This window comes from Vanessa cardui, chromosome 1, assembly GCF_905220365.1.
Source record: "Vanessa cardui chromosome 1, ilVanCard2.1, whole genome shotgun sequence".
NCBI lineage: Eukaryota > Metazoa > Arthropoda > Insecta > Lepidoptera > Nymphalidae > Vanessa > Vanessa cardui.
This window is the reverse complement of record NC_061123.1, coordinates 3,563,109-3,589,900: the sequence shown is the minus strand read 5'-3', so window position 1 is coordinate 3,589,900 and position 26,792 is coordinate 3,563,109. Positions and strand designations below refer to the sequence as shown.

General features: G+C 32.6%; 2 protein-coding genes across 6 annotated transcripts; one reads left to right on the top strand and one right to left on the bottom strand.

The window, feature by feature from the left end:
* Positions 1-474: 474 nt before the first annotated feature.
* Positions 475-20,557, top strand: LOC124530689 (PRL-1 phosphatase). 3 transcript variants are annotated; one of them, XM_047104982.1, is made up of 6 exons: positions 475-632; positions 13,628-13,816; positions 14,474-14,940; positions 17,558-17,724; positions 18,403-18,534; positions 19,212-20,557. In XM_047104982.1, exons 3-6 carry the CDS (start codon positions 14,833-14,835, stop codon positions 19,318-19,320), a joined length of 516 nt encoding a protein of 171 aa, XP_046960938.1. In that variant the 5' UTR covers positions 475-632; positions 13,628-13,816; positions 14,474-14,832; the 3' UTR covers positions 19,321-20,557. The 3 variants fall into 3 exon arrangements, with proteins under 3 accessions (XP_046960938.1, XP_046961013.1, XP_046961102.1); XM_047105057.1 differs by lacking the exon at positions 475-632 and adding an exon at positions 9,711-9,930; XM_047105146.1 differs by lacking the exon at positions 475-632 and adding an exon at positions 9,752-10,088.
* Positions 20,558-21,216: 659 nt separating this feature from the next.
* LOC124531363 (deoxyribodipyrimidine photo-lyase) lies at positions 21,217-26,660 on the bottom strand. Of its 3 annotated transcripts, none has more exons than XM_047105924.1 (8): positions 26,120-26,660; positions 25,832-26,034; positions 25,381-25,539; positions 24,472-24,670; positions 24,014-24,206; positions 23,227-23,468; positions 22,630-22,773; positions 21,217-21,988 (listed from the first exon to the last, which is right to left on the bottom strand). In XM_047105924.1, the coding sequence occupies exons 1-8, from the start codon at positions 26,505-26,507 to the stop codon at positions 21,924-21,926; spliced, it is 1,593 nt and encodes a 530-aa protein (XP_046961880.1). In that variant the 5' UTR covers positions 26,508-26,660; the 3' UTR covers positions 21,217-21,923. The 3 variants fall into 3 exon arrangements, with proteins under 3 accessions (XP_046961880.1, XP_046961890.1, XP_046961872.1); XM_047105934.1 differs by lacking the exon at positions 21,217-21,988 and adding an exon at positions 22,074-22,379; XM_047105916.1 differs by lacking the exon at positions 21,217-21,988 and adding an exon at positions 22,074-22,251.
* Positions 26,661-26,792: the final 132 nt, after the last annotated feature.

The following is a 26,792-nucleotide window of genomic DNA, read 5'->3' as shown; positions in this document are numbered from 1 at the left end:
TTCCTCATAAATTGCTGTTAAATTTTGAGGAAGCGATAGCGGAAGAGGATTTTTAATTTTTATTTATGAGGATGCGGTATCGGTTGAGGAACTCAAAATATTGCGGAACTTTTGCATTATGAGGAAGAGGAAGAGGAATCCTCAGCAACCCTAGTAAGCTAAATAAATATAAAATTTCTTTTGAGACACCTTGTATATGATTTCTAAATCTAATGTATTTCTGCCGGTTTTTTTACTTCATAGTAGACTCTAAGTTAATAACCCGATTATAATTAATTATATAATTTTACACCTGTACTCCGTAAAGAAAGCTTATTTAACCCAGGATAATTTTTAAATTGTTAAATAGAGATAGTTATAAATTTATTATATATAAATAAGATAAAACATATACAAAAATAATTTTCATTTAAAACATTGTAAATTTGTCTTTGGGCGAGACGTTAGTAGAAACTAGAAGAATTTATATTTTAAATACTAGCAACTCGATTAAATTTTCTAGTTGGCAACGTTATACTTCAGTTTCACAATTTTTTTTGTGCAGTGCACACGTTTTCCGCGTGTGTGGTGATTTTATTAGCGGTTCACGGCTGAATCCGTTCAACTTTTATTCAATGTGTATGGCTGTGGAGGTAAGTGTGATCTTAAATTACTTTTTAGAAGTTAATTCGTCCTCGCTTTCCTATGTACGGAGGTCATGCCCTGCCAAGTAAGGACGTCATCGTGCAGGCGTCGTGGAACAATTATCATTTTCCTTTATATGCTAAAGTAGGTGGAGTTTTCCATAGTTACACTATTTTCAATAGCTCGGTAACGTAAAATATGCATCATTTGAATTACAGTAAATTAAAAACTCGTAAAAAAATGGCCAGGTTATATTTAATAATTTCATAAGATGATCTTTTAATAACTAAATTTGTTGATAACACCTAAATTACTGATAATAGTTTATATTTAAAGTTGCTTCGTATTGTAGGTATAGGTTCAATTAATTTTATTAACTTCTCTTTGCCCTGTCACTTTGTTTCTCGTGACAGAAGTTACATAGTTATCTCTCCCATAAATTACGTGTCTGGTTCAGTAAATTATAATAAAAGATAGAAGTTGTATTATATTATATAAACAAAAGATTCATATTCTCCTATACAAATGATAACTAGCAAGCCCTTATTTTAACAATACCCTCTAAATAAGTCACATTTTTGATCCTACTTAATGTTGCTAGTGATTGTGAAATGTCTTAAATATTTCTGCAAAAGTTGCTGCTACTATTAAAAGAGCTATATCAAGGATGTAATTATAATGAAAAAAAAAAAAACAAATAAATTCATAAGACATTTAAATAAAAATTACACCATATTAAATGTTCCCACTGTTATTATTTACTAATTTTTTTTATTGAGAGTTTACCTTAAAATTACTAGCGTTTTTATTTCATAATGACCTTGCATTGAATCAAGTAGATTGTATTTATAATATTACTATATTTTTTATTGAAGATTGGTTTGTCCAAGAAACTACACAAATTGTTCATTCAATATTATGAATAAGTAAGAAATATCTGTAATTACTCCACTATCGGGCTAAGTTCTCCTCTTCCTTTAAGGAGAAGTTTTGAAGTTAAGTCCACCTTACTGTTATAATGCAATGTGGAAGTCGTAATAAAATTGAAATATAAAGTCAATGAAATTACTAATTATGATGAGGCATAAAGCAAATAAATAGTTCAATGCCTTTATATTTGATGTATCATGATTCACACAAGTAAAATACTTTTTATTTGGTTTATAAATAATGTGTGTCTTACAAGGTAGTCTTCAGTAATCATTCTATAAAGACCTATAATATAATAAACCCTAAAAACTATATAAATACCCATATTTATGATAAAAAAAAAAATATTGCTAATGCTATTTCATAACATAGTAATAATTGGATCAAATAATCGGAAAATATATTATCAAGTAGTACAGTTTTACATGTTGTATCTATTTAAAGTCAGTAAATAGTTGTTTAATTTTATATGTATGTTTTTTAAAAAGCTATTGAAGTTTATAATATTCTTTCAATATTGAAGATGTCCATAATGATATAATTATTAAGAAAAAATAATAATTCAAAATGCAATATTCCAATAAAAAATATTGTATATAAATGCTTACATGTCATCATATAATGTATCTATAATTACTTATGTATTATTTGAAATAAAAGTTTTTATTTAAAATAAATTCAGTCTAAAATTACTAGTAACAATGTATATCCTAATCTTTCTATGTCGCACATACTAGGGCTTAAGAAGGTTTTAACAAAAAAAACTACAATTTTAATCATTTATAAATTGTTCACCACGTCGACCATGTCACCGATGATTAGCCGCGATAAAATTAATATGAGTTCACACAACTTTTTAATCAGTATTATTGACGTCAAACTACGAACGCAAGGTAAATCAATAAAAGACGTATTGTAAATCAATGTGCAATAACTGCATGTTGCGTAAACGATACATAATATAATGTTATTTTTTCATTTTAAGTAAGCGGTTAGCTACATATTTTCGTAAAACGATATTTTGTACGTAACTGTTATTTTTTACTTATGCCGACGATATATTTATACGTAACTTAACAATTACATTCAGTTAATAAACGAATTTTGAATATAATTATATAGGTAACAAAGCTCAATTTTTTTTAGGTTTATACAGTTTTGTTTATCTGCTAGTGGATTCTGGATCCTTGATTGGGGTATAGGACATTGACCCGGCCTTGGCAGGCGTGTTGACCCTGCGCAGACGTTGACGTTAGTCAATAAGGTCGAATTCGCACTATTTCATGCGAGTATTCATGAAGTGACTAATATTCACCCGGATAAAATGTGACACTTTCTCTGGAAAAACAAAATGACAAACGGTAAAAACGTATGGGTTCTTTGTATGTATAAATATCTAGTAGCTAACTCGGCTGGATAAATGCGATGGCGTCATCCCTCCTAAAATAGAATTGTTGTACAGCCACCACAATTATACTAATTTGTTAGGTACTAACACCAATTTTTAAGTTCGTTTTACTGATGGGTACAATTGGGTCTTTATTAATTAAATATTTCAATGGCTTCTCTCGTAGCCTACAAAACAAAACGATATAAATTCATTTATGATATCGATTCACGAACGGATACATTGTAAAATGTATTTTTGAATGTATTCGTTTGTGAATGACAAAAAGGTGCTCATTTGATGCATAAACGCACTGAAAATATAACATTTATTTCTCGAAAATGAATTGTCATATAACACAACCTATATCCGTTAATTTCATGAAATACATCAGACTTCGCATTCGAAGAATTTCAAACCCTATATTATTGCTAAATCGACCATTAGACAGACAGAGGGAGGGCCGGTTGGCTGACTATATATAAAGAGCACCGGTTTGTACCACAGCCCGTAAGGGCTATAGGGTCGTTGCACGGAGCCCCCGAATGGCGGGCTTTCGAACTAAAAGGGCGTCGCTCTCACTATGTCCTTCCTTCATTCCTACATATTAATAATGATTGATGTGTCTTTATGTATATTGTCAACGTAATCAAATTTAACAAAATAATGGATTTTATTAGAACACTGCATCTATAAATTTATATATAAGTAAAACACGTGATAAATGATATATTACAACTTTACTGGTATGTTGACTATATAGTTCAGTCTCCAATTAACAACTCGATTAAAAAGATTATGGAAATACCTCGACTGAATTTCGGACACGGGTGGCGACCAACTCAGACTAGATTACAGAAGTTGTAGTGTACAATACGCACTATAATATCAGAGCTACTATATTGCATTGCACAAACTCATTATAATAATTTCCATTTCGCCCCATATCCATCCATAGGACGACCATCAGATGGAACGAAAAGTGATCAGGCGCAGAGTGTTTGTGTACCGGTATATAGTAAAAGTGTAATCCAGGTTGTAATTGATTTGTTGTCAAACACAATACATTAATTATCTGGGATTTAACTCTGGGACCTTTTAATCACAAGCTACAATACAAATGAATAAATTACCTACGATATTGAAATAAAAAAGAATGATTTTAAGTGTCGTAAATTATAATATCCGTCACTAAATAATACAAAAGGTAATCTCAGCGAATTTGTAAAATAACAGCCCATAAATTTCCCACTGCTGGGCTAAGGCCTCCTCTTCCATTAAGGAGAGGGTTTGGAACATATTCCATCACGCTGTTCCAATGCGTGTTGGTGAAATATGTATTTCGTTCAAAACATTAATATCATCAATTTTTTTAAATCATTTATAGCTATTATATTTCTAGAGAAAATGAAGCCACACTGTGAAAAAAATCTTACAAAATATTTGTACTTATCATATTATAATGTTTTAGTGGGTTTCTAATAATAAATCAAGGTAACAACAAATTTAGTAAAACATTAAATTATAACGATTATGAAGCTTTCTAGAAGATGTTTACTAGCTAAAACAGGTTTTGTTTCAAGCGTATACATACATATTTCATTTGTACGACGTAGTTATTAATTCTAACTTGACATTTGATTATTTTGTTTCGTTGATTATTGTCTTTGTAATAGTACAAAATAAATGTGCCTCTTAATAAATACAGTTGTCCTGTTTTAGAACAAAATCTGTTATTCAGTTAGTGTGCTACATATACATAGATAGAGGCGGTTTAGATCTCTCTTCGTGCCTACGATTCGGGTCACTGAGCTAGGTCACGTCTCACGCCACGGTCAGGACACGTTAACGATTTTCCATATTTAAACGATCAATCGATATATGTACTATCTTAATGTCTTAATTAATATACAGTTTTCACTCAAAGACAATTCTATGATATAACTATGTATGTATATTCATCAAGTTGACAATAATGCCTTTCAAATGAAGTCACTTATTGAACTAATACCGCTAATACGGTATTCAATATCCATCGCATATAATTTATAGGTTAATTCATATTTGACGTCACAGTTCACCGTTTTGTCCTGGCTGGTTATCTGTGTCGTTTACGTCTTTCGCTTTTAAAGTGGGCGTTTGGCGAACAATTTTTATGTACCTAATTACCAGCAAATCTTGTATCTTTCCTTATTATCTTTATAAATTCAATATTTTTATCTAATCAATTCCATAAATCAAATATTTTTTTATCAATTATAAGTAATTAAAAAACAAAGAATAACAACGCGACCCCGCATATAAGCTATTTACGGTAGTTATCTAATAAAAATAAATTGAAAAATTAATAAAATAAAAATATTATTAAATATATTTCCGTGACACAAAATTATCTTAATGAATCAGTTGTGTGTTTTTTCAGTTTCAAGATAAATTAAAAGGAATTTTGCGCACGGCTTTCTTTTGAAATAATAATTAATGCAATAAATGTGATGTATTATAGTGAGTAATGTCTTATTTGATAAATTGATTGATACGTTAATACTTAATTATGTAGTCTGACTTTAATTAAAGAAAATATTAGTACTCAAAAAAGTGTCACGACAGTTTTAACATGACCCAATTTAGTAAGACGTTCTAAAGCTAAAGGTCACTCTTTATTTATCCGTTCTGACTTCTGACATTGTGCTAGGGTTATGTTATTTTTAGCATCGTATCTAGAAGGTCGTGAGTCCTACCTAATCTATGATATTGTAGGAGCAGGCGAGAGTACGAGGCGCAGGCGGAGTCGATGACCGAGTATTGATCCCAGCGAAGTGGGTCGCGACCCGTTTCCCGTTGCAATACAAACGGGTAGGGCTGCACCGTTTGTCTCGTCAGACAAGATTATACCACATGAACCGTCACGACCACAACTATTACTACCGATATTCACATTATTCAGCGACATTTCAGTTGAAATGAGTATCTGTTCCAAGGTTACGTCAAATTAAACTTTGTTAATGTTTTCGAATTTCGATTTTCAATAAGCCAATTTGTATGCGTACTCATTTGCTTATAATGATAATGGTTTATAAACTGGTTATTCGTTCTAAACGACTAAATGTAACTGTCCTTATAAACGAAACTTCTAGTCACGTAAATTCGCGATTACTCGTAACCGGTACGAATTTATTTCTTGTTTCGATTCGTTCTTTTAATCTATATTTAGGGACCTCATCGGCTAAATATAAGTTGTATATTTATGTAACACTATGTATATTAGATTTGTATATATCATAAAGTGAATGTTAAGTAATTGTTAAAGGTAATTCAGGGGTGTCGCCCCCGCAGCGATGCACTTTGTGGGTGTCGTCAATATATATGCATTCGCTCTGTGAAAGTTGATTTGCACAAATCCCCACCCAAGCTGAAGTACAAAGCGCCCATGTTACATTCACTTTCCATTGACTGAATGTTAACCCTAAGTGAATAGGTACAGTCTAGGATGTTTTCATCGCATATTTAAATACCTAGAGTTCAACCGTTAATATCATGAATACGTACAACACGAATAGCTACTCAAATCAACTCAATTTTAATCTGCGTATTTACAAATCGTTATCATTAAGAATATTCTCGACATCGACATACAATACGAATTTCGTGGTATCTTTTACAAAAGATACAAATAGCTCTTTATCTTGGAAGATATTTTTTATTTATCTACGTTACATATTGACGGATATGACATTTTTGTATTGCACCTAATTTGCTTTTGCTCTTGTTGCTAAGATGTTTTAATTGAAGCGGTGACCTTCGGGCTTTGTTATATTAGCGCAACGTGATTGCGGTTGTTGTGCCCGTACTATTTATATATTGTTTTGCGACTAGATATAGATTTTATTGAGATTAATCTTATCGCTTATGATAGAACGAAGACATTATCTTTGAGCAGCTTTTTTGGAATGTGACCATTCTAAATCTTGTGATAATATTTAATGAATGAGTTGTACCTTACAATTCAAATTATAGAAGTTAACCCTATACGATGTGTAAACGTGCGAAAGCTTGTATAAAAATTTATATATAATTTGACTCATAATATTGTAATTTTTGATCGTATATATTTTATTAGAAAACTAAATTATAATTCAAGTAATATTAGTCGAATTAAAAATTATAATAACAATTACAATAAATCTAAAAATATAATCATAATCTAATATATGCATACGTTTGTTCATATATTTGCAATCAACCAATATCAAGAATGAGAAAAAAAACGTCTTCGGGTGGTAGTTTAGTCCATGCATTCTTGACCTTCATTGACTCTTCTTCTTTTAGTTTATTTGATAATGTTAATGATATTAGAAAATAATTTTAAACGAGATCTGTTGAAAGTATGTTACAACTTGCTGTTTAGAATACTGCGGGCACGTTTGTCGTGGGAGTTCTGAACAATACTTCGTTATTGTTTGTATAGGAAAAGCACGTTGCTATAGCCTAACGCGTGTTTTGATCACGTGGGCAGAAATTAAAGACTGCTTGGACTGAACGCCAAGAATATAAAGCATCTTTGGCAGACGTTATTTACTTGATGGATTCGTCAAAATAATAATAAATATAATTACGATTCAAACATTTCAAATCATTGAACAAGTATATGGTTTTTTTAAAATTAACTGTTTTATGACAAATAAGGGAATGTAGATAAATTCGGACGTTTTAGCTATTTAGGATTATTCTAACTCGTGCACACGTGTTATTGGTCGACTGCAGATAAATTGTCATCAGAGTGTGTTTAAGCGAAGATAAAACAAGGATGTATGTATTTATTAATGTGTTCAGCAGATAACGATAAAATAGGTCAGGTTTCAGCTTAATGGATGTTATTACAATGGAAACTTGAACGCGCAGAAGATTGGATTTCAAAATAGTACATTTATCTATTACCTTCGATTCTCTTATTATTAGTATCCTTTGTTTTTAAAATGATGCGCAGTTAAGAATTTTTCTTCCGTCCTTACTTTTTGCAGAACTTTGCACGAAATAGATACAAATGTCTGACAGATTGTCTAAAATAAATATACCTTCAGGAAGTGATTGCTGCAGCGTTAAACAACATATGTTGGCCCTGACCTTTTCAATGATAATGCTTACGTGTACGTCGTATAAAAGTCACTTTTAAACAACTTCTCTATATTATGGGATACCCGCAAATAACACAGGAGCATAATGTACATAATAAAACTTGGTTAATGGAAATCACCTACACTTCTAAATTACAAGAAGACTTTTTTATATCATTTAGTTTATAGTTTATATTTAGTAGTAGAAGTATCATTTTTATAAATATATAATTTTGTGTATTTACTACGCTACTTTTACAAAATTTTCTTACGATGTCGCGATGCTCTTGAAACGAAGGCATTATATAAAATAAAGTCGACAATTGATTTGATAATGTTTCATAACTTTTAAGGGATGGAAGATTATTGAATAAAAATATTGATAAATGAAATCGGAAAATTGAGTATTAAGAAAGAAAACATACAAATAATAAAGCCATAAAAATATAGTAATTGTTATGTTTCTACAATAGAAACCCCAAACAAAGTAATTGTATGACGTAACTCTGGCGTTGCTTTTGATAAAAATTATAAATTCGAATTTTTTTACAAAACATTTAGAAAGAAAATGTGATAAAAGGGAATAAATCTTTATGCTAGTTATGCATTACACCTATAAATCTCACAAATATTTCTTTAGTTTAACCCTTAAAAGAAAAAAAAGTTTCTTGATATGTTACACTTAAGATAAAAGCATATTCAGACTTATTTGCGCAATTCAGAACTAAATTACATTAATGACTTAAAAATGAGTCATCGTTGTTATCATCTATGTAGATAATCAATACAAGCGTTGTACTACTAACCTTTTTGTGACGGGGTAAATCTAACTTAGTCTCTCCGAAAAATAAAATGTGTTAAACGTAAAATTGTGTGGGTGTATCTAAATTTATTATAGAGGTGAAAAGGTGGGCGGACACTGGTACAACCTTTGTTTTGTGTTTTGTATATAAATGCAACGTAGCGTAAGTTCTAGACCGATAAGTAGTAAATTATTGCTTGATTGGAAAAATAATATCCATAAAATAATACTCCATAGTTCGAAAACTTTACGATTCTAAAATATTTTTTTTAATTCTCTCTTTCAAATAGAGTAATCTCCATCGAATCTTATATTATTTCGTTGTGGTTCGTATTTAAGTGGATGTATATTTTTGCCATTATACGCAAATGCGACTGAACGGTATAATGGTTATGTTCGTTGCAGCTGCGTAGGAGTTAAGCCCGGTTTCTTTCTTGATTTACTATTATTAGAAAATGAGTACAGATGTCGACCGCTAAACGAAGATTCTGAAATAAAATTGTCTGAACAATCAATTCGATGCGCAACTTTAGTTGTTTGATTTGTATATAATGTTACAGAGACGATGTATAATGAATGTGAGTACTCATTGTTGTCTGATTTTTAGCCTAAACTTCGTAACGTATCATCAGATTGTCATCAGTCATGTTATTAATATTTAATGACGTCGTTTGGTTGTATGGTTTGTTTTGTCTCGATTCAGACTAAATATTGTTACATACCTAGCAACTGGTAAATTTGAAAAAGCTATGTAGTGTGTGCGTTAATGTGAGACGCGTGCGTGTGTTAGTCGGATGACGCCATCAGGCTGCCATCGCCGCCGTCTCGCGTGACGTCGTGTCCGCGGCCGTAGTCGGTGCGCCCGTTCCCGCCAGCGTGCCCCGTGCCCGCCAGCGCCAGTCTCTGCTCGAACGCGGCACGGACCGTGTCGATCCGTTGCGATGTGAACGCCTAAACCTTACAACTGTCTACAACGACAGCCTCTGTTGCGTGTGCATCGACTATAACTTTACTTTTGTGATATACATTAACTTTTTGATATTCCATATTATTTGCATCCGTTGCGTGGAATATACGTAAGTGACGTTTTGTGTCATCATTAACCTCGGTGCTCTGTATTACTGACACGTTTTAGGACCGTAGCCTTAAGTGCCGTGTGACGAAAGTAACATTCTGGGAATAAAAACACATTATCCGACCCTGTTATTTGGATATGGTCAAAAGAAGCGGTCAGGTAATGTGTCTTGGCAAAGAATTTAAACCTTTGTAAAGGCTTCCTGCTTTGGTTTTGTTTTTTTTTTGCCCCTTTTTTTGATCTTCAACAGGTGGCTTTGATACGATTGTAGACTTTTTTTTTCCAATTTTTAGTCGTCACTGTTAAATCCTCAACTAAAAGTTTCCTATTGCGTTGAACGTTTCAACACATTGTTTTCTATATTTTCTCTTTTTGCTCACTCTAGAAAGTAGCATGACATTGGTTATCGATACGTCGTATTTATTCATAAAATGTGTAATATTTGTGCAAATATTATAAAATTATTGATGATTTCAAGATAATTACTAGCTGTCAAGTTTTCCTTCGACAGTTGAAATGCAATTGCATTTTTAAATATATTTGAATATTTAAGACTCACTATTATTATAGTTAGATGAAAAAAACACTTTTTAGTCTGACTTAGGTTTGTGCACTTAGTTTTATTAGTTACCACCCACTTGTGGCTCTTGGGTGTGTCTTGAGTGCTCTTGGGTGTTCCTGGTAAATTGTAGAATACACAGTCCACAGTAATTTTGCTTAAGTTGCTTTATATTGATATAAATTGTTTTATGATTAATAATGTTATTTATTATGGTTAAAAGAAAGACAATTATAATTATGGCCATTTAAAACAAAGATCGCTTTGTTGTAATTATTATTTAAAATTATCAACAAGGTGAGTCAAGTCAGTGATTAACTGTTATACATGCACAAGTTTTTACAGATTCTATAATTAATACAATTAAACCTAAGAATAGTATGATAGTATAAATCCAAAAAAATGATCAAATATTGATATACCCATTACTTGTTTATTTTTATGGTCTCATTTTGTGTGGTGGTAAACAAATCGGCCAATTTACTTTCCTTCATTAGCAGAAATTTTCATGTGCTAATGTTAGGTAAGAGTAATCGGTAACATAAGGTAATCTATAAAAGGAAAGATGAAAGCTGGATTAAAGATAGAGATGCTAGGTCGATACCTGTTGCTATTCGTTCGAATATGTATAAAAAATATAAATCCAAAAGCTTCAACTTTAAAAATATTCAATACATATGTAACAAAAAATTCACACTAGCTAGTAAATTCTTAGTTTTTACTATAAAAATGATTTCAATTGATTTTTGCACTTGTCCTTATGGGAAAGAGGTATTCTCCAGTTAGTTATCTTTACTCAGTTTTTATCTACGAAGCATAAAAACTAGAATAGGTATGACAATAAAGAACGACAAGTTTAGTTCGAGATGTGTAGAGGATAATAATTAAGTAAACACAGTGTCGCCTGGAGATTTGCCGTGTCTTGGCATAACAATTTATATGGATTACGATATCGTTGATAACGTGCACATTATAAGCCACCTTGGGTGACTACGTGACTATGTCATGAGCGATCACACTATATTGTCTTTCTATTCCTTCTCAACAGATAAGCCACGACATTATCATATTGTTTTGTAAATAAGGTACATTATTACTGTTCAGTTAATCTCGCTAATCGTAATTAGAGTTTATCAGTGGAAACGCTTACACTAAAGCAATTTGAATACCGATCTAATTAGTTGGCATGAAAATTACAATGCAAATATATATACCTTCCTAATTATAGATATATTAGGGTTTATAGAAAGGAACGCAATGTGTTATTTTGAGAGAACATGATTGTTTTTTTTATTATACTTATGATAAATATAAATAGTTAACAATTTCTAATAAATATTACAAATGCCGTTATATTTTCTTAGAAAAAAAAGTAATGATATATACAATAGTAATGAATGGTAAGGTTGTTGATTTCCTAGAATTATGGATAATAAAGCCAAAGCAACTAAGTGCATGGCACAGTAGTTGTGGTCAGACGACCTCGATCCAACGTTTCCGCTAGCGACGCTTTTTCATTTATTTTCTAAACTCATCGCATTTTGCTGAAATAGATTTTTTATCAAGAACGTAGATGTTTAAATATAATAATAAGTTTTTCATCTTTCAAAATGTGTAGCGAGCTCTCGTTTATTCAAAGTAAACAACAAGGAAATATTATCCTCATAAATGAACAACCGTTTCTCTTAGATGCAATGTTAAATTACAAACATAGCTCGATTGTTGTGGTTGAGTTTGTCCTTTGTGGTGTTCTTGTTCGACACGTGTTTGTACTCAGGCTGTAAACAAGACGACGAGCGGTTTGGACATAAATAGGTTGCAAATAATATTAGCGATGTTTATTTCAGTTTTGTACGGTTTTTATTGCATTACGTGCTAATTTTTACAAGAACATTCGTGAAATTATTCAGTAAACATTGAAAATGATGGCCTTTAGACTCTACAATTGTTTGATAAAATTTATATACAATAAGTAGAGACAGTGTGTAAAGGGCGAACGTTAAAATGCTAATCTAAATCGTCTGCATTATTGCATATGGGTATAGGTGGTCTGGAGGTTATCGACCGTCTCGTCTACTCGCATTTTGGACAACCTCTCACCCTCTCTACTGGCTAATGAACTACTGTGTGTTGAGACATCTGAGATTTATCTGTCTCTCAGAAGAATAATTCTTTTAATGGTCTCTTGTATCGAATCCCAATGAACTTGTGCCTTTTTCGTTTATTGAAACAAAAAAGAATTATTTTTTATTTAATGACTCAGGAACATTCACACAAAGATTTTATGCTATAAGCACTTCAATAATAATACTTGTTTTAAAGCAGATTAAATTGGTCTTGTTGACGTTAAAAGTTAATATTTAAGAATGTGTATTGTTATTATTATATGCTCTAAAACTGACGATTAATTTATCTCGAGATTTCGGAGCTGTCTAAATTCCCAGCGTGAAATACGCATGTCGGCTCTCTCCTGCGTTCTGTTTGGCATCAGCCCAAGTCTGGCCGTTTCCCCTTGAATGAATCTTCGGGAAAATACATTATTCTTAAATATAAGGTTGGTCATCTCGAGACTTGTCGATGGCGTAGATTTAAGTATTCCATGTATGCTATTAACGGGATATTAAACCACCTTTCTGAGTTTGACGTGGTTTAAATTACTCACATTAATTGTGTGCCAAATTTACTTGCGCCGTCTTTTTGAGTTTAGTGCGTAGAAGCCAAGTAAACAATATTTTTTTCTATTTTTAAAATGAAAGATATAACAAATTGGTAATTGTGCATTCCCTGAAATTTATTTTGGCAAAATATCTGTGCTATTTGTATTTATCGCACGACTTTAAACGTTTCTCGCCACGAAAGTAATTATTATCTGCAAGAGAAACCATTTTATTGTATTTATATATCGATGTAGGTTAGTTCTGAATTATGCCTCAGTATTACGTATTTATCATTAACATCGTAATAAAAATATCACATCGTTAAATAAATATATAATGATGTAACTTGACATTAATAATAATTTATAAATTAACGAATGATCCTTACTTTTGTAATTGCTATAAATAGTAGGTTAAATTTATATGAAGAGCTTGTAGTAAACAAAACGCTGTAGTATAATTTGTAAATCTGCTTGTTTCAGCTGGGCAACTGTTCTGTGGCGACATTGATGGAGTTCCGCTTGGACAGCGCGGAGTACTGCCAGGCCCAACACAAATAAATTCGCGGGCGTCCCGTGAAGACGAGGTAGCGGGCTAGCGACAGGACCCATGCTGCCGGGAGCGCACGTCTCTCGCACCCCAAGCACTTTGCGATATACACCCATCCATTTGTAAGTTTCCGCCTTTTGCCTATTTCATAAAGAAGAACGAAGGAAGGAAAACTAATGTGTATGAACTGATTTTAATGATTTTTATTTTACTAATGAGGGTTTCGTGTTAATAAGAAAATTAAGTAAAATAATGCAATCAGGATAATAGTCACTTTCTGTAAACTACTCAATATTTTCGCCGATTGTTTATTTTTGAATATATTATATTTTAGCGTTAAAAATACAATTATTGCACATTATGTTAAATTCATTATTTTTAGCGTTCTTTTCGCTTTTAAGTAGTATTTAATGTTCACTTTGACATTGTACTGTACTAACGCGACCAAAAGTTATATCCAAACACACACAACGAGTGTATTGTTGCGTAGTGTTTACAATAATGTTATCACTTATACATACCTATACGAGAGGCGATGTGAACGCGCTAATAAGTGATGCGCTATTGGCACTGGATCAGCAGTTCGCGAATACCGCTGGACGTATCCACTCACATGACCTAAACTTTGCTTTGAAATCTGTACGCTATTTTTAAAAAAGTTTTTAATCCACTTCAGTCGCCATTTGCTCATCGACGCAAATATTGGAAAATATGATAAAGAGAAAATAATTTGTACACTTGAAAGTGATGACGCTAAAATGATTCTCTTTTTGTTTCAGTTACCTTAAAATCGGATCCCACTTTTAATTGGAGCATATCATTGCCGAAGTAAACGACTTATGTTTTGTCGAATAATTTCTTATTAATTTAGATTCCCAATTCGTAAATTTTGTTTGATAGTCTTCGAATGTGCTCAAGTGGTTGAAAGCGACATCCATGCGGGTGGTTCTAATTATATAATTGGACCCTTTTTAAAGAAAAGTCACGAAACTGGAGTGTGTTGTGTGGAAATAGAGTGACAATTTGTCTGTTAAACTCTGACGGATCGCTACAACTTGACGCGTGTGAATAAATCTGCCACCTCGGTGCGGGAGTGGTGGTGAATCTTCTTTGACTGTGGGAACGTAAAGTAGTCATCATGAAGCAGAAGGACATCAGGCCGGCGCCGTCTCTCATTGAGTACAAGAACATGCGCTTCCTCATCACCGACCGACCATCGGATGTCACCATCCAAGGCTACTTACAGGTGTGTATTATTATGATTTACTTTGGACATTCTCATATTGAATGAAAATGTCCAAAATATTATATTAAATTCAGTCATTGATTCAATCAATAAGGAATCTTAGTGGTTTATTTAATAGAAATTTTCAATTATGATTTTAATAACTTTTCTGAGCGACCCGACCTTTCTTAAGATAAAATTGGTCTGGGAAAATTGGTCCTCCAGAATTTCCTTATCTCATAATAAATGACGAGAAAAACGTGATCTCGTGGAATGTTTTATGCTTTTGTTTGTGTGGCCTCTTATTTCTGACATAATGGATCCTTTGAATTTCGCTTGAAGTGGCATCACTGTTCTTGTAAGTGGTGAAAAAGTTTACTGAATTAATCTCAAGTAGCGTATCAGCTACTTACTTGTTGATTGGTTGGGACTTGTATTTTTTTACGTTATAATCACATACAATCATAATTTCTAATAGTATTGTCTATTGCATCTTGAAATTTTTAGCAACGATTTTTAATCGTCTAAAAACGTATTTTATATCTCGCGTCTACATATTTTTTATCCCATAGCAAATAAAAATGAAGCAAGCCTTTAACTTTTCAAGTCTTGCCGATTAGGGCGGAAAAGTGGCGCTATTGTCTGAGTCACAATAGCTCACGTACATTCGACAATAAATTTCTATCCCCATTGTAAGAATGCTTAGCAATTATATACAAGCCTAGTTGTGTTACTAGAGAGATTCACCTAGTCATTTTAATTAGGTCAATTTACGTCGTAATAACAAATGCTTTCAATAATAATAATTTTTAAGAAACAAATTTATAGAATTGACCAATAACAATAAAAGAAGAAATAACTTAAAGACGTATAGATATTTAATTATTTAATAAATATTTTAAGGCATTATGGAATCATTCGTTAAATAAAATACAATTTTATTACCGACTGATTCCATACACGTTCCGTACTTATTGATGATACTCGTTGTCGCCTGTCATTTTGATTAAATAGATTTTTGATTGATTCGAAGTTAATCAAAACAAGATAACCTATGACGTCAATACTATCGATATAATATTCGGATATTTAATCGATTGACATTTGTCAGCTTTTAAACAGACTGATGTTTTAATAGATATTCTGTTCTGTATAAATGCTTACATAACAAGACCGATTAACTTTATATAATTTAAAACAAGGAAAATCAAAATAATCTATTGGTTTGTCTAATCTAATTGATAACTACACGTTTGATAAGAGTTATAAGGATACTTTGATAAGAATAAGTCCCTTTCGCCTGCTAACCGACTAAGCTAAGCGGGCTAAGTAAAGTGGAATGTTAATGACAATGAATGTATACGCTTTTACAACGTATACCTATTTTTGAGGAACTTTTCAGATACTCATTTTTAAATAATGTGGTTTACATTCCAAACCTAACCACTTTTAAGATTACTATTGATAAAATTGAACCGTAAAAATCGTATCTGGGCCGATACAAATATAAAATAAAATAATTTTATTAAACCGTCGGTAAATTATTGTTGACGTGAAGTAAAATGCTCTACATTGAAAGAGATTTTGAATTTAGTACAAAATAAAACACTTAATATATAAAAAGAAAAAATATACTCGTGAAAAAAGATTGATGCGTTCGTGTAAACGGGTCAAAGATATTTGCAGAGAAATGCAATCAGATGTAAGTACTCGAACATCAACACGTCTTCGGTTATGCAGTATTTCAAGTTAAATATTAACAAAAAATAATGTAAATATTTTATTACATGATATGGACTTTATAGGTAAAAATTAAATCGAAGTACCAAATTAAAAAGTTGGATATCACGACACCTCTGATAGAAAACAAATATACCATCATTCTAACACAAACTATACCTATTTTATTTACGAATTACACAAATTGTAAGAATCGTTACTTTATAGCAATCAAATGTGACATTCAAAGCATGTCGATCTGGACATTGTTTAGAAGAAAAGTTTTGTAGGACGGCTGCATTAAGATATTCATTTTATATATTGTACAAGGTACAGTGTACCTATTTCGACCAATGGTTTTATTACAATAACCTTTCTATATGGTATAGATATCTTATTAACATATTATTTTTCTTAACATTCGCGATTACTTCTGATAAGAACCCATTGTTGCATTCAACCGTCACTAAAGTAAAATTTACTTGGTTATTTTATAATCGCCCAGATTAAAATTGCATTTCGTTCGGCTTAACAAGTTTCAATGCTTATATTTAGTTAAATAAAACCTTGAGTTCATCAAAAGCGATAACTATGTGTAATGAAATGTGCAACGATTATGTACTACCAGTTCGTTTTTGCTTATAGTTTATGTAAATAACATTGGAAAATCGACGCTTTACCCATAATGGTATGTCTTCAGTCAAAGATAGAGACTGCATGAAGCATATTCCACTTTTTATACCTTTACTTATGGGATCTCACATGTTATGTCCCTTGTGCCTATAATTAATTACACAGGCACAACCAGCCTTCAAACTGGAACACCGCAATTCAAGGTTCTGACATAGACTACAAGTTAAGTGACGGCCGACTCGACTCTTTATTTTATAGAAGTAAAATGATTAGTTTCTGTCAATAGGAGCTGAGGAAGCATAACGTGTGCACCGTGGTCCGCGTGTGTGAGCCGAGCTACGACACGGCGCCGCTTAAGGCGGAGGGCATCGAGGTGCGCGACCTGGCGTACGACGATGGAACCTTCCCGCCCGCTAACGTCGTCGACGACTGGTTCGAGATCCTTCGCGATAAGTTAGTTTCTGATTCAATTTCTAGTTTCAAAATCAACTTGGCAACGACTCTTATATTTGTTTACGTCACTGAATATTTAATGTTGTGAATTAAAGCCGCCTAAAGCGTTTGCTAAATAAGTATTAACATTTATCTATCTTAGTGCATTAACAAAATCAACTATTCCAAACATTAAAGAAACTGTGTTCCTGATTAATTGATTCCAAGCAAATAATGCTTGTATGTCTATGTCTGATCTATCGAGTTGCTAATTCATCGGATGATGAGACTGAGTGAACGGAATGGAAGTGAATGATTCCGGCCACCGGTATATGGTCATGTATTAGATACCGCTATTATCAGCTTTTTAAAAAGAGTAGAGATGGCCCAGTGGTTAGAACGCGTGCATCTTAACCGATGATTGCGGGTTCAAACCCAGGCAAGCACCGCTGATTCATGTGCTTAATTTGTCTTTATAATTCATCTCGTGCTCAGCGGTGAAGGAAAACATCGTGAGGAAACCTGCATGTGACAAATTTCATAGAAATTCTGCCACACGTGTATTCCGCCAGCCCGCATTGGAACGGCGTGGTGGAATATGTTCCAAACCTTCTCCTTAAAGGGAGAGGAGGCCTTTAGCCCAGCAGTGGGAAATGTACAGGCTGTTACTAAAAAGAAATGCTTCGTCCGTGTATCCAGAGCGGCGAACAAGCCGGAGGCGGCCGTGGCGGTGCACTGCGTGGCGGGGCTGGGCCGCGCGCCCGTCATGGTCGCCATCGCGCTCATCGAGCTCGGCATGAAGTACGAGGAGGCCGTCGAAACCATCCGGGAGTGAGTACACCCCCCCCCCTTTTAACTCTACTGTACTTTACTTTTTAACGGATTTAAATCGCGTATATTAATTATTATTTTTTTATTTTTTATCATCCCGACGTTTCGAGCACTTTACAGCGTTCGTGGTCACGCGTAGAATGAGGTGACATATATAAGAAATATTATTTACAACTACCGCCAACGATTTCTTAATTGGTATCTTGAGCAACTAGTTTTTTTTCAATGTGTAATAATCGCGATAATCTAAGACAAACATTATTTACTATGTTTATTTTAAAGATCATCTTAATTTTGGTAGTGTACAAGTGGAGATCATAGTGCCGGTTTCTGTCTTGCTAAATTCATGTATTAATAATAATAATAAATATGAGACAACATCACATACATTACTCTGATCCCAATGTAAGTAGCTGAAGCACTTGTGTTATGGAAATCAGAAGTAAAGACGGTACCACAAACACCCAGACCCAAGGCAACATAGAAAACTAATGGTCTACATCGACTCGGCCCGGAATCGAACCCGGGACCTCAGAGTGGCGTACCCATGAAAACCGGTGTACACACCACTCGACCATGGAGGTCGTCAAATTATTAGATTGTGTACGATGGAATCGACTCGTTGTCCTTAGTTTTCCGTAGGCGATGTTTTCAAATACAGACCTCTCGGTTCACAGCCAGCGTCGTGGTGCAATCAACGCCAAGCAACTCTCGTACCTGGAGAAGTACAGGCCGAAGTCGCGTCTCAAGAAGAACGGGCACAAGAACTCGTGTTGCGTGCAGTAGCGCGCGCGGCGAATGTAGCTCTGCTTTCACACACACACTGACACAAGGAAGCCTAGACAACTAAACTAGTTATAACTTTAACCCCCTTCCCCATTGCCTCTTTTGAATCCACCCCTATCTTAATTTTGCCAGAGGTTGCAACCAGGTTTTCAGTCTCCTGTGGGCTCAGACAAAATGCATCGTTAGTTTCTTTTATTTGGCTATTTCAACATAGCGACAATCATCACAACAATTAAAACGATCGTTATCGAAGTTGCTTTGCCCTTACCCATATGGTTGGTATATAACCTAGTACATTATGAATATTCGCCGTAAGGTCGTTATGAAACTATGTCGAACCGAATGATTACAAAACATGGAAATCAAAAACATTTAAAATGAAAGCATTACATTTGCTTACTGATTGTCAATAATCTACTCCTAGTGGGAAACGAAACTTAACACTTTGGTTTCGTACAATACACTATTGACTGCCTAGCCCGCCGGCGCCGAGCCGGGACCCGGTTCCAACCTCTGGCTCGTTACACTCGGCATAGTTATTGGAGTATTTTTATTAAATTTATTTGAGATCGTATGCTGATGTTTGAATGTCCAAAGCAAAGGTGTATATCCCTCGTGCTGTATTGTCCTAGCGGAACCCGTTAATAGACGCAAGCCACGATTTGTGTTCATAGTTGAAACAGCCACTTGGGTACTTACATACTTGATCATAATAAAGTCCAATGTCCATAATAATTACCATTGAGTCAGAGTCGCGCTTACTCCTTGATTCTTTTTATTTCTTAATGTGTGTTGAAATCATGATATATTTTTCCTAAATATTATTTTCTTTGTAGAGACTTATTATTATATCCGTAAGAAAAATTGAGACATAATAGGAGAAAATCTTGATGGGTTTTGTGTTTCTAAGATAATAACTGTATCGTCTGACTAAAGTAATTTTATTTTAAATTCTTATTCTTATTTTATTTAATATGAGAACATCTAACTTATATGAATACACCGTTTATAATGAATTTCACAAATATTTTACAACCTTTGACTAAATAAATAAATTTCTAATAAATTACAACCTGACACGAAAAGATACTTGACTCACTAAATGTTCCAATGAAAAAAATAGCTCTTTGATATTATTTTTCTATTTCTAATTTTATGAAGATACTAATCGAAATATATGATTGTGTAACCTCGGAACAGTCACATTCATAAATAAAAATATTTATAAGCAATTGAATTGATGTTTGATTACCAACCTACCCACTAACCATTTACAATTTGTTGACAGTGAAAAGTAAAACTACATGAAAATAATAATAATAGAACATTACATGTTCGATGTTTGAATTCAAATTAGACTCACAAAGAACCTACGTGGAATAGTGATCACGTGGTTCGATATAAAAAAGGGCAGCCATTTTCAACGGTGCCGTCAGCAAAGTAAACAAAATTTTCAATATATTCACTAAAATTGTCTAGCTGGCTTAGTAACTATTCTAGTTTAAGTTAGAATAATTCGACGTTTCCCATACATACTATCACGTTCCATTCCATTTTCCTATTACTTCCATAAAGTACTTGCATACATAGTGTGGATGAATTAATACATTCAAAAAACTACCACACATACGAATTTAAATGGCTTGGACCAATTTCACGAGTATTATTTATCGTTGGTGTCTATGCATCGAACAGAAGGCAACCAGAATTCAAAAAAAAAATTAAACACCGATAAAATAACAGTAACAGCAGATTTCGATGATCAAACTTTTATGTATGTTAATATTAAACAAAATATAGAAATAAAACAATTTATTTGTATTCCGAAATTAGTTCGGAGTTTATTTCTAAAAGAGATTTATGTTTTAAAGATGATATCCGTAACGGTATATTATTTGATAATGTGACGTGATAATTTTTGTGATTACGTTAGATTAGATAATATTAAAAAAATTCAACATACAGGAAATGCCCTCAAAATGTTAGTAAAATACAATTAAATCTTATAAATTAAATACCAACTAAAAACATACAAAAACATATTTTTATAACTGAAACAAGACACACGTTTAACGGAATTAAGTACTGTAAATATATTTATATATTTCGTTCAAAAAAGTGTCAATTCTTAATTATTAATAACTTCAGTATGAATAAATATATTGAAACTTAATTATAAAGAGGTAGATTTTAAAGATCTTTAAAACTGAATCAAATAATCTACTAAAAACAATGTAACGAAAAAGCCATCATCATATGAAATCCCAACATAACATTGTATTTATAATAGATTTATTTAAAGCTAAGTTTTTCTGAATATAATTACTTCTAGTAATCTTAGTTAAAATATTTACAACGGTGCCGTTATTGTTGTACACAATCTAAATTAACTAATTGTTATGACAGGACAAGACAGGATAGTATATCCTTTTTTAAGGCCACGCAAGTGAAAGAGATAGCAATATTCATAAATTAGTTTAAATTGCATACAACACAATAAAAGCGTCATTAACATCAAATGTTTTAAAAACACTTAAAAGCTTAATATGCTACTGTTTAATTATTATTACTTGAAGAATCTTATATTTATATATAACTAGCTTTTACCTGCTGCTTTGCTCTCCTGTTTTTTGCCGGGATAAAAAGTAGCCTATGTTCTTCGCCGGTCCTAAAGCAATACATTTCTCATTCATAATGTAGTACAGCTCAGGCTACGAGGCAGCTGATGAATGACCACGTTAATGTGATTATTCTTGAAGTGGGATGTTATATTGGTTGCTCTCAGTTGTAAAAGTATGTGGTTCTTTATCTCCGGCTCTCACCATGTTAGTGTGGCAATACGTACCAGTTTTTAAGTAACCACAAGATTTAAGACACAAAAATTTTCATCAAAATCAGTCAAGTGGTTTCTGAGGTGCTCGGACTCGCTCGCTAGAAATATAAAAAAGGAGAATCTAATCCTTAAGTACATTTCCACTTTTACATCTAACAGTGTGGCCACACCTCGCTGATTCTATTGTTTCATAAAACAATTGAACTGATACTCTGCACTTGCTTATCTAAAAAAAAATGTGTGTACATTTCTTATTAAAAACTTAAGATTTTAGTTATCTCTTATCTGATTGATGATATAAAAAGCATGAATTTATTTTTATAAAAATATATCATCTTATAGACAGAAAAACTGTGTTAAATAAAATAGTGGCCTTCTATAAATTCAGATAGAAATATTTAGTAATAAATTATGGCTTTTCCGTATTAGTATACCAGTAGCGCGCCTCACCGGTATACTAGTAGTACACTACTTACTCGTCTTTCGCGCGTATCGCTGCACGAAAGTCGCCACGTCGAACTTGCGCTTGCATCCTTCGTAGTTCATGTAACGAATCTTTCCGAAAATGGCGCGTTCCGCCCATCCCTGGTCGTGGATACCGCATATCGACCACATGCATCCTGAAACGCATTATATTATTCAACTAGAAAAACATTAATAATAATAAATAAATATGAGACAACATCACATACATTACTCTGATCCCAATGTAAGTAGCTAAAGCACTTGTGTTATGGAAAATCAGAAGTAATGACGGCATCACAAACACCCAGACTCAAGACAACATAGAAAACTAATGATGATCTACTTCGTCTCAGCTGGGAATCGAACTTAGGAACTCGGAGTGGCGTACCCATGAAAACTGGTGTAAACACCACTGGACCATGGAGGTCGTCCTTATTTATTAACAAGTGCGACCAGAGAGTAAAAGACTGAGATCATGGGCAGGACCAAGGTCACATATTAAGTGTACATCCAGTCAAGGAAATAAGACACTACCGAGCCAACTTGCTTACCCTTTGGTTGCAGCATAACATAATTAATTGCTATTGATATTTTTTTTCAATTCTTACCTACATAACCACTAGGATCTCTGCCATCAATACTGTAATGGTCATTTAAATATATAGCACATTCTAGAGCCTGTTCAGGGGATTCGGACCATTCCAAAATTTTCTTACACCAGTACATTCTTAAGAATCCATGCATTTTTCCTTCCTCCATCAATTGTATCTGGGCCGCGTTCCACAGATCATCATGAGTAATGGCTTGTGATAGTTGTTCAAGTTTATAAATGTGTGCTCTTTTATCTGATCTAAAACAGAAATTAATTGATTGTTTTCACCAATATATTTTCTATTTTACTATTTATTATAGTAACAGTAAAAAAATTTATATTTTGTGTGAGTGTATTATTCCTCTTTGGTGTTCAAAGAATTTTTTTTATGGCTGAAGCATGCATTTTATGTTTAATGAGTTTATTAATAACCATTTATACCATTAAAAACTAGTAGTAGGCATTCTTGGCTCAAACAAAGAAGCGATAATCAGAAAGAATGAATCAATTTTATATTAACTATTCTAAATAATTTATATCAAGTATTTTGAGTTATTTCTTCTCATTTTCGCTGAAAGGACATTTTATTTAAAGATCAAACTCCTAAACCAAGTGTGATTAAAATATTGTGAAGTTAACCACATTAAAGTAACAACAGTTTACATCAATTCTGCAAAATTGTTATCATTTATAAATATCGATTATACCATGATATCAGTTATCAAGCCATTAGCAAAAAAACTGATAACACCCATATCTGAATGATGTGCAAACAATTTGCAGTGTACAAACAGATACATTACTTGTGATCATTAAGCGTCTTCTGTGCCCATGCACTGGCTCCCTCAATACTGTCATAGTGCTTGCAGTAGAAACAGAAGTTGTCAGCTAGTTCACGTCGGACTATTGCTTCCTCGAGGAATGCATTTACACTCTCGGTATGTTTTGATTTATATTCCTGTACACAGAGGGCTACTCTTTGTACCGAAATTTGACCTAGAATAAAGAAAATGATACATCATTGCAAAAAATATTCAGCATGTTTAAAAAAAAAGGACATCATGTATGTAAAACTTTATAGTATAATTAATTCCAAAGACATGCAGAACATTAAATGTACAAAACTATTCTATTCTATTTATGCAAAAAAATTATCTCAAATATAATACAAATCCTGAAGTTACTATTGATTGATGTTAATAACTCAATATTAAAAAAAACAGAAATCTCACAAGACTACAGTAGTAATATTATTACTTACCAAAATGAAACCATGGTGACAAATTACTAAGGGCATTTTGTGTTGGGTCATTCCTCTTAGTAGCATATATTTTTAGACGTTTATCAATGAAACTCTTCAAAACCTGCAGTGCACTTTCATAGCCAGGTGTCGCCCAGTCTACTGGCTTCACAGTCTCATCTGCCTCTCTTGATCTTATTGCTTCCTCCCAGTCTATCGGCTATAACATGAATTATAAAACTATTAAATGTAATCACAAAAATATAAATGTATATTAACGTAGTCCTTTTTCATAGGTACATACACATTTTTCTCAAAGTTATGTACGCCATAATATGACTCAACAAAAGATAATCAAGTTTTATTATCATTTCATCATCATTTCAGATTTATGTAATTTGAAAATATCTTGCTTGAAAATAAATTTTGTTTATATAAAATATATTTATAAAATATATATATATATTTCCATCAGTTTATGTATAATACAGAATATTTTAATTCTTATCAGTAATATACATTTTTCCTTGACTTAACAACAACAATCTATAAATTTCTCACAGCTGGGCTAAGACCTCCTCTACCTTAGAGGAGCTTTGACTTAACAAAGAAATCAGTATGATAATCAGAAATCATTAAGTTAAAACTTCACCCTTGATATGATCATATATGGAAAAATTATTAAAAAAAATGGTTCTTACTTTACATGGAAATACATTCTATTATATATAGAACTGATTTGAGTCACAATATATTGTATTTATTAATGTTGTGATACTTTGTTAGTAAACAATTTATTACAATTCGAAGTAATGATAAGAAATGAACACTAAGAAACAAATATAACATGTTTTGTTTGTACGCAATGTGAAAACATATAGACAGGACAGTTATTAAAAGTAATAAACAAAAATAAATTTAAAAGTTTACCTCGGGCTTAAATTTACTTGTATAAGGATGTTTTATAACTGGTGGAAATTCTGTTAGAAATTCCTCAAGTTTAGATGTGATTTTGTTCCTTATAGTCCTTGCTGAATATTCTTGCTTATCTGATGCAACCCAGCATGGGACAACATTATGAGCATCCACCTTAGAACAAAATTTTGTTGCAAATATAAAGCACATTTTTTTATTAAAAACATAGACATATTTGGCAGTGTGATTATTACTATTACATTATATCCAAAAAAAATATTTAAATACAGGGAATAACTGAAATGTATCATAAATTTCATATTCATTAAAAGCTAATGGAGTACTTACATAACCAACAAAATGGAATTGATTTAATATAGTATAATAAATTTTATATGATGTAATCAGTATTTAATTATATTGTGATTCTCACTCAAATATTAGTTAGCCAGAGATTTTAACATACTTGTATTAATGGTACATCTTTTTTCAATTTTCTTTTAGCATCTTCGAGCCAACCCAGTGGTACTCTTAGTGGGTTGAAGTCGCAAACTACAGCACCTATTTTGTGATCTAAAACCCATTGTGGTAAGACTTCCCCGCCACTACCTTCTAGCAAGTGAAATGATATATTTAGTTTGTTGCATTCTTCTGCTACTTGTTCAAGTCCTATAATTTTAGAAGATATCATTAATATCAAATATTATATTTACATGTTTATCCAACATTAAATGATAGAACTATTGTGATATACCTTTTAATAGGAAATCAAACTGCCTCACCGAAGCATCTAAATATTTTGCTATTAGGCAGAAACAAACGTGAAGTGGTACTTTATTTTTAAGAGCCAGCTTTTGCGCGAACAAAAATGCCCAATTATCTTGTACCCTGCTGTCTCGAGACATCCAATACACAATGCCCTCGCAATCATCAGCAACCATCTGTTCTTGTGAAACTATTCTTAAACGCTTCTTATTAAAACTAAAATTCAAAATTGACTCCGCGGTATCTTCCCGCTTTTTCTGTATGTCGTTCTTAATATTATCGATATCAATATTTGCATTTGTCGAGTTTTTGGCCTTTTTTGCTGCTGTAGATACATTTGAAATGGTAACAACAGTTCTCTTAGAACCGGTAATCATTTTAGTATTTTTGGTTAAAACGTTTAAAATAATGGACAGAATCTTTGTAGTTCTTCGTAATTATTTGTATTTCGTGTAAGTTTGCTTAAGTTTAAAATTTGACAGGAGTTATTAATCCTATCATGCAAGCCATTTGGTGTAAAACGTTGTGGATGTGGACTCATGGACTGTGGTTGTGGATAAAAAGTAACTCTTTGGTTTCGTTTTGCTTAATGTTATCTGGGAAACTGGGTTTTACTCATTGATTTTTGCCAACATTGATAAGTAATTTGACCATGTTAGCTA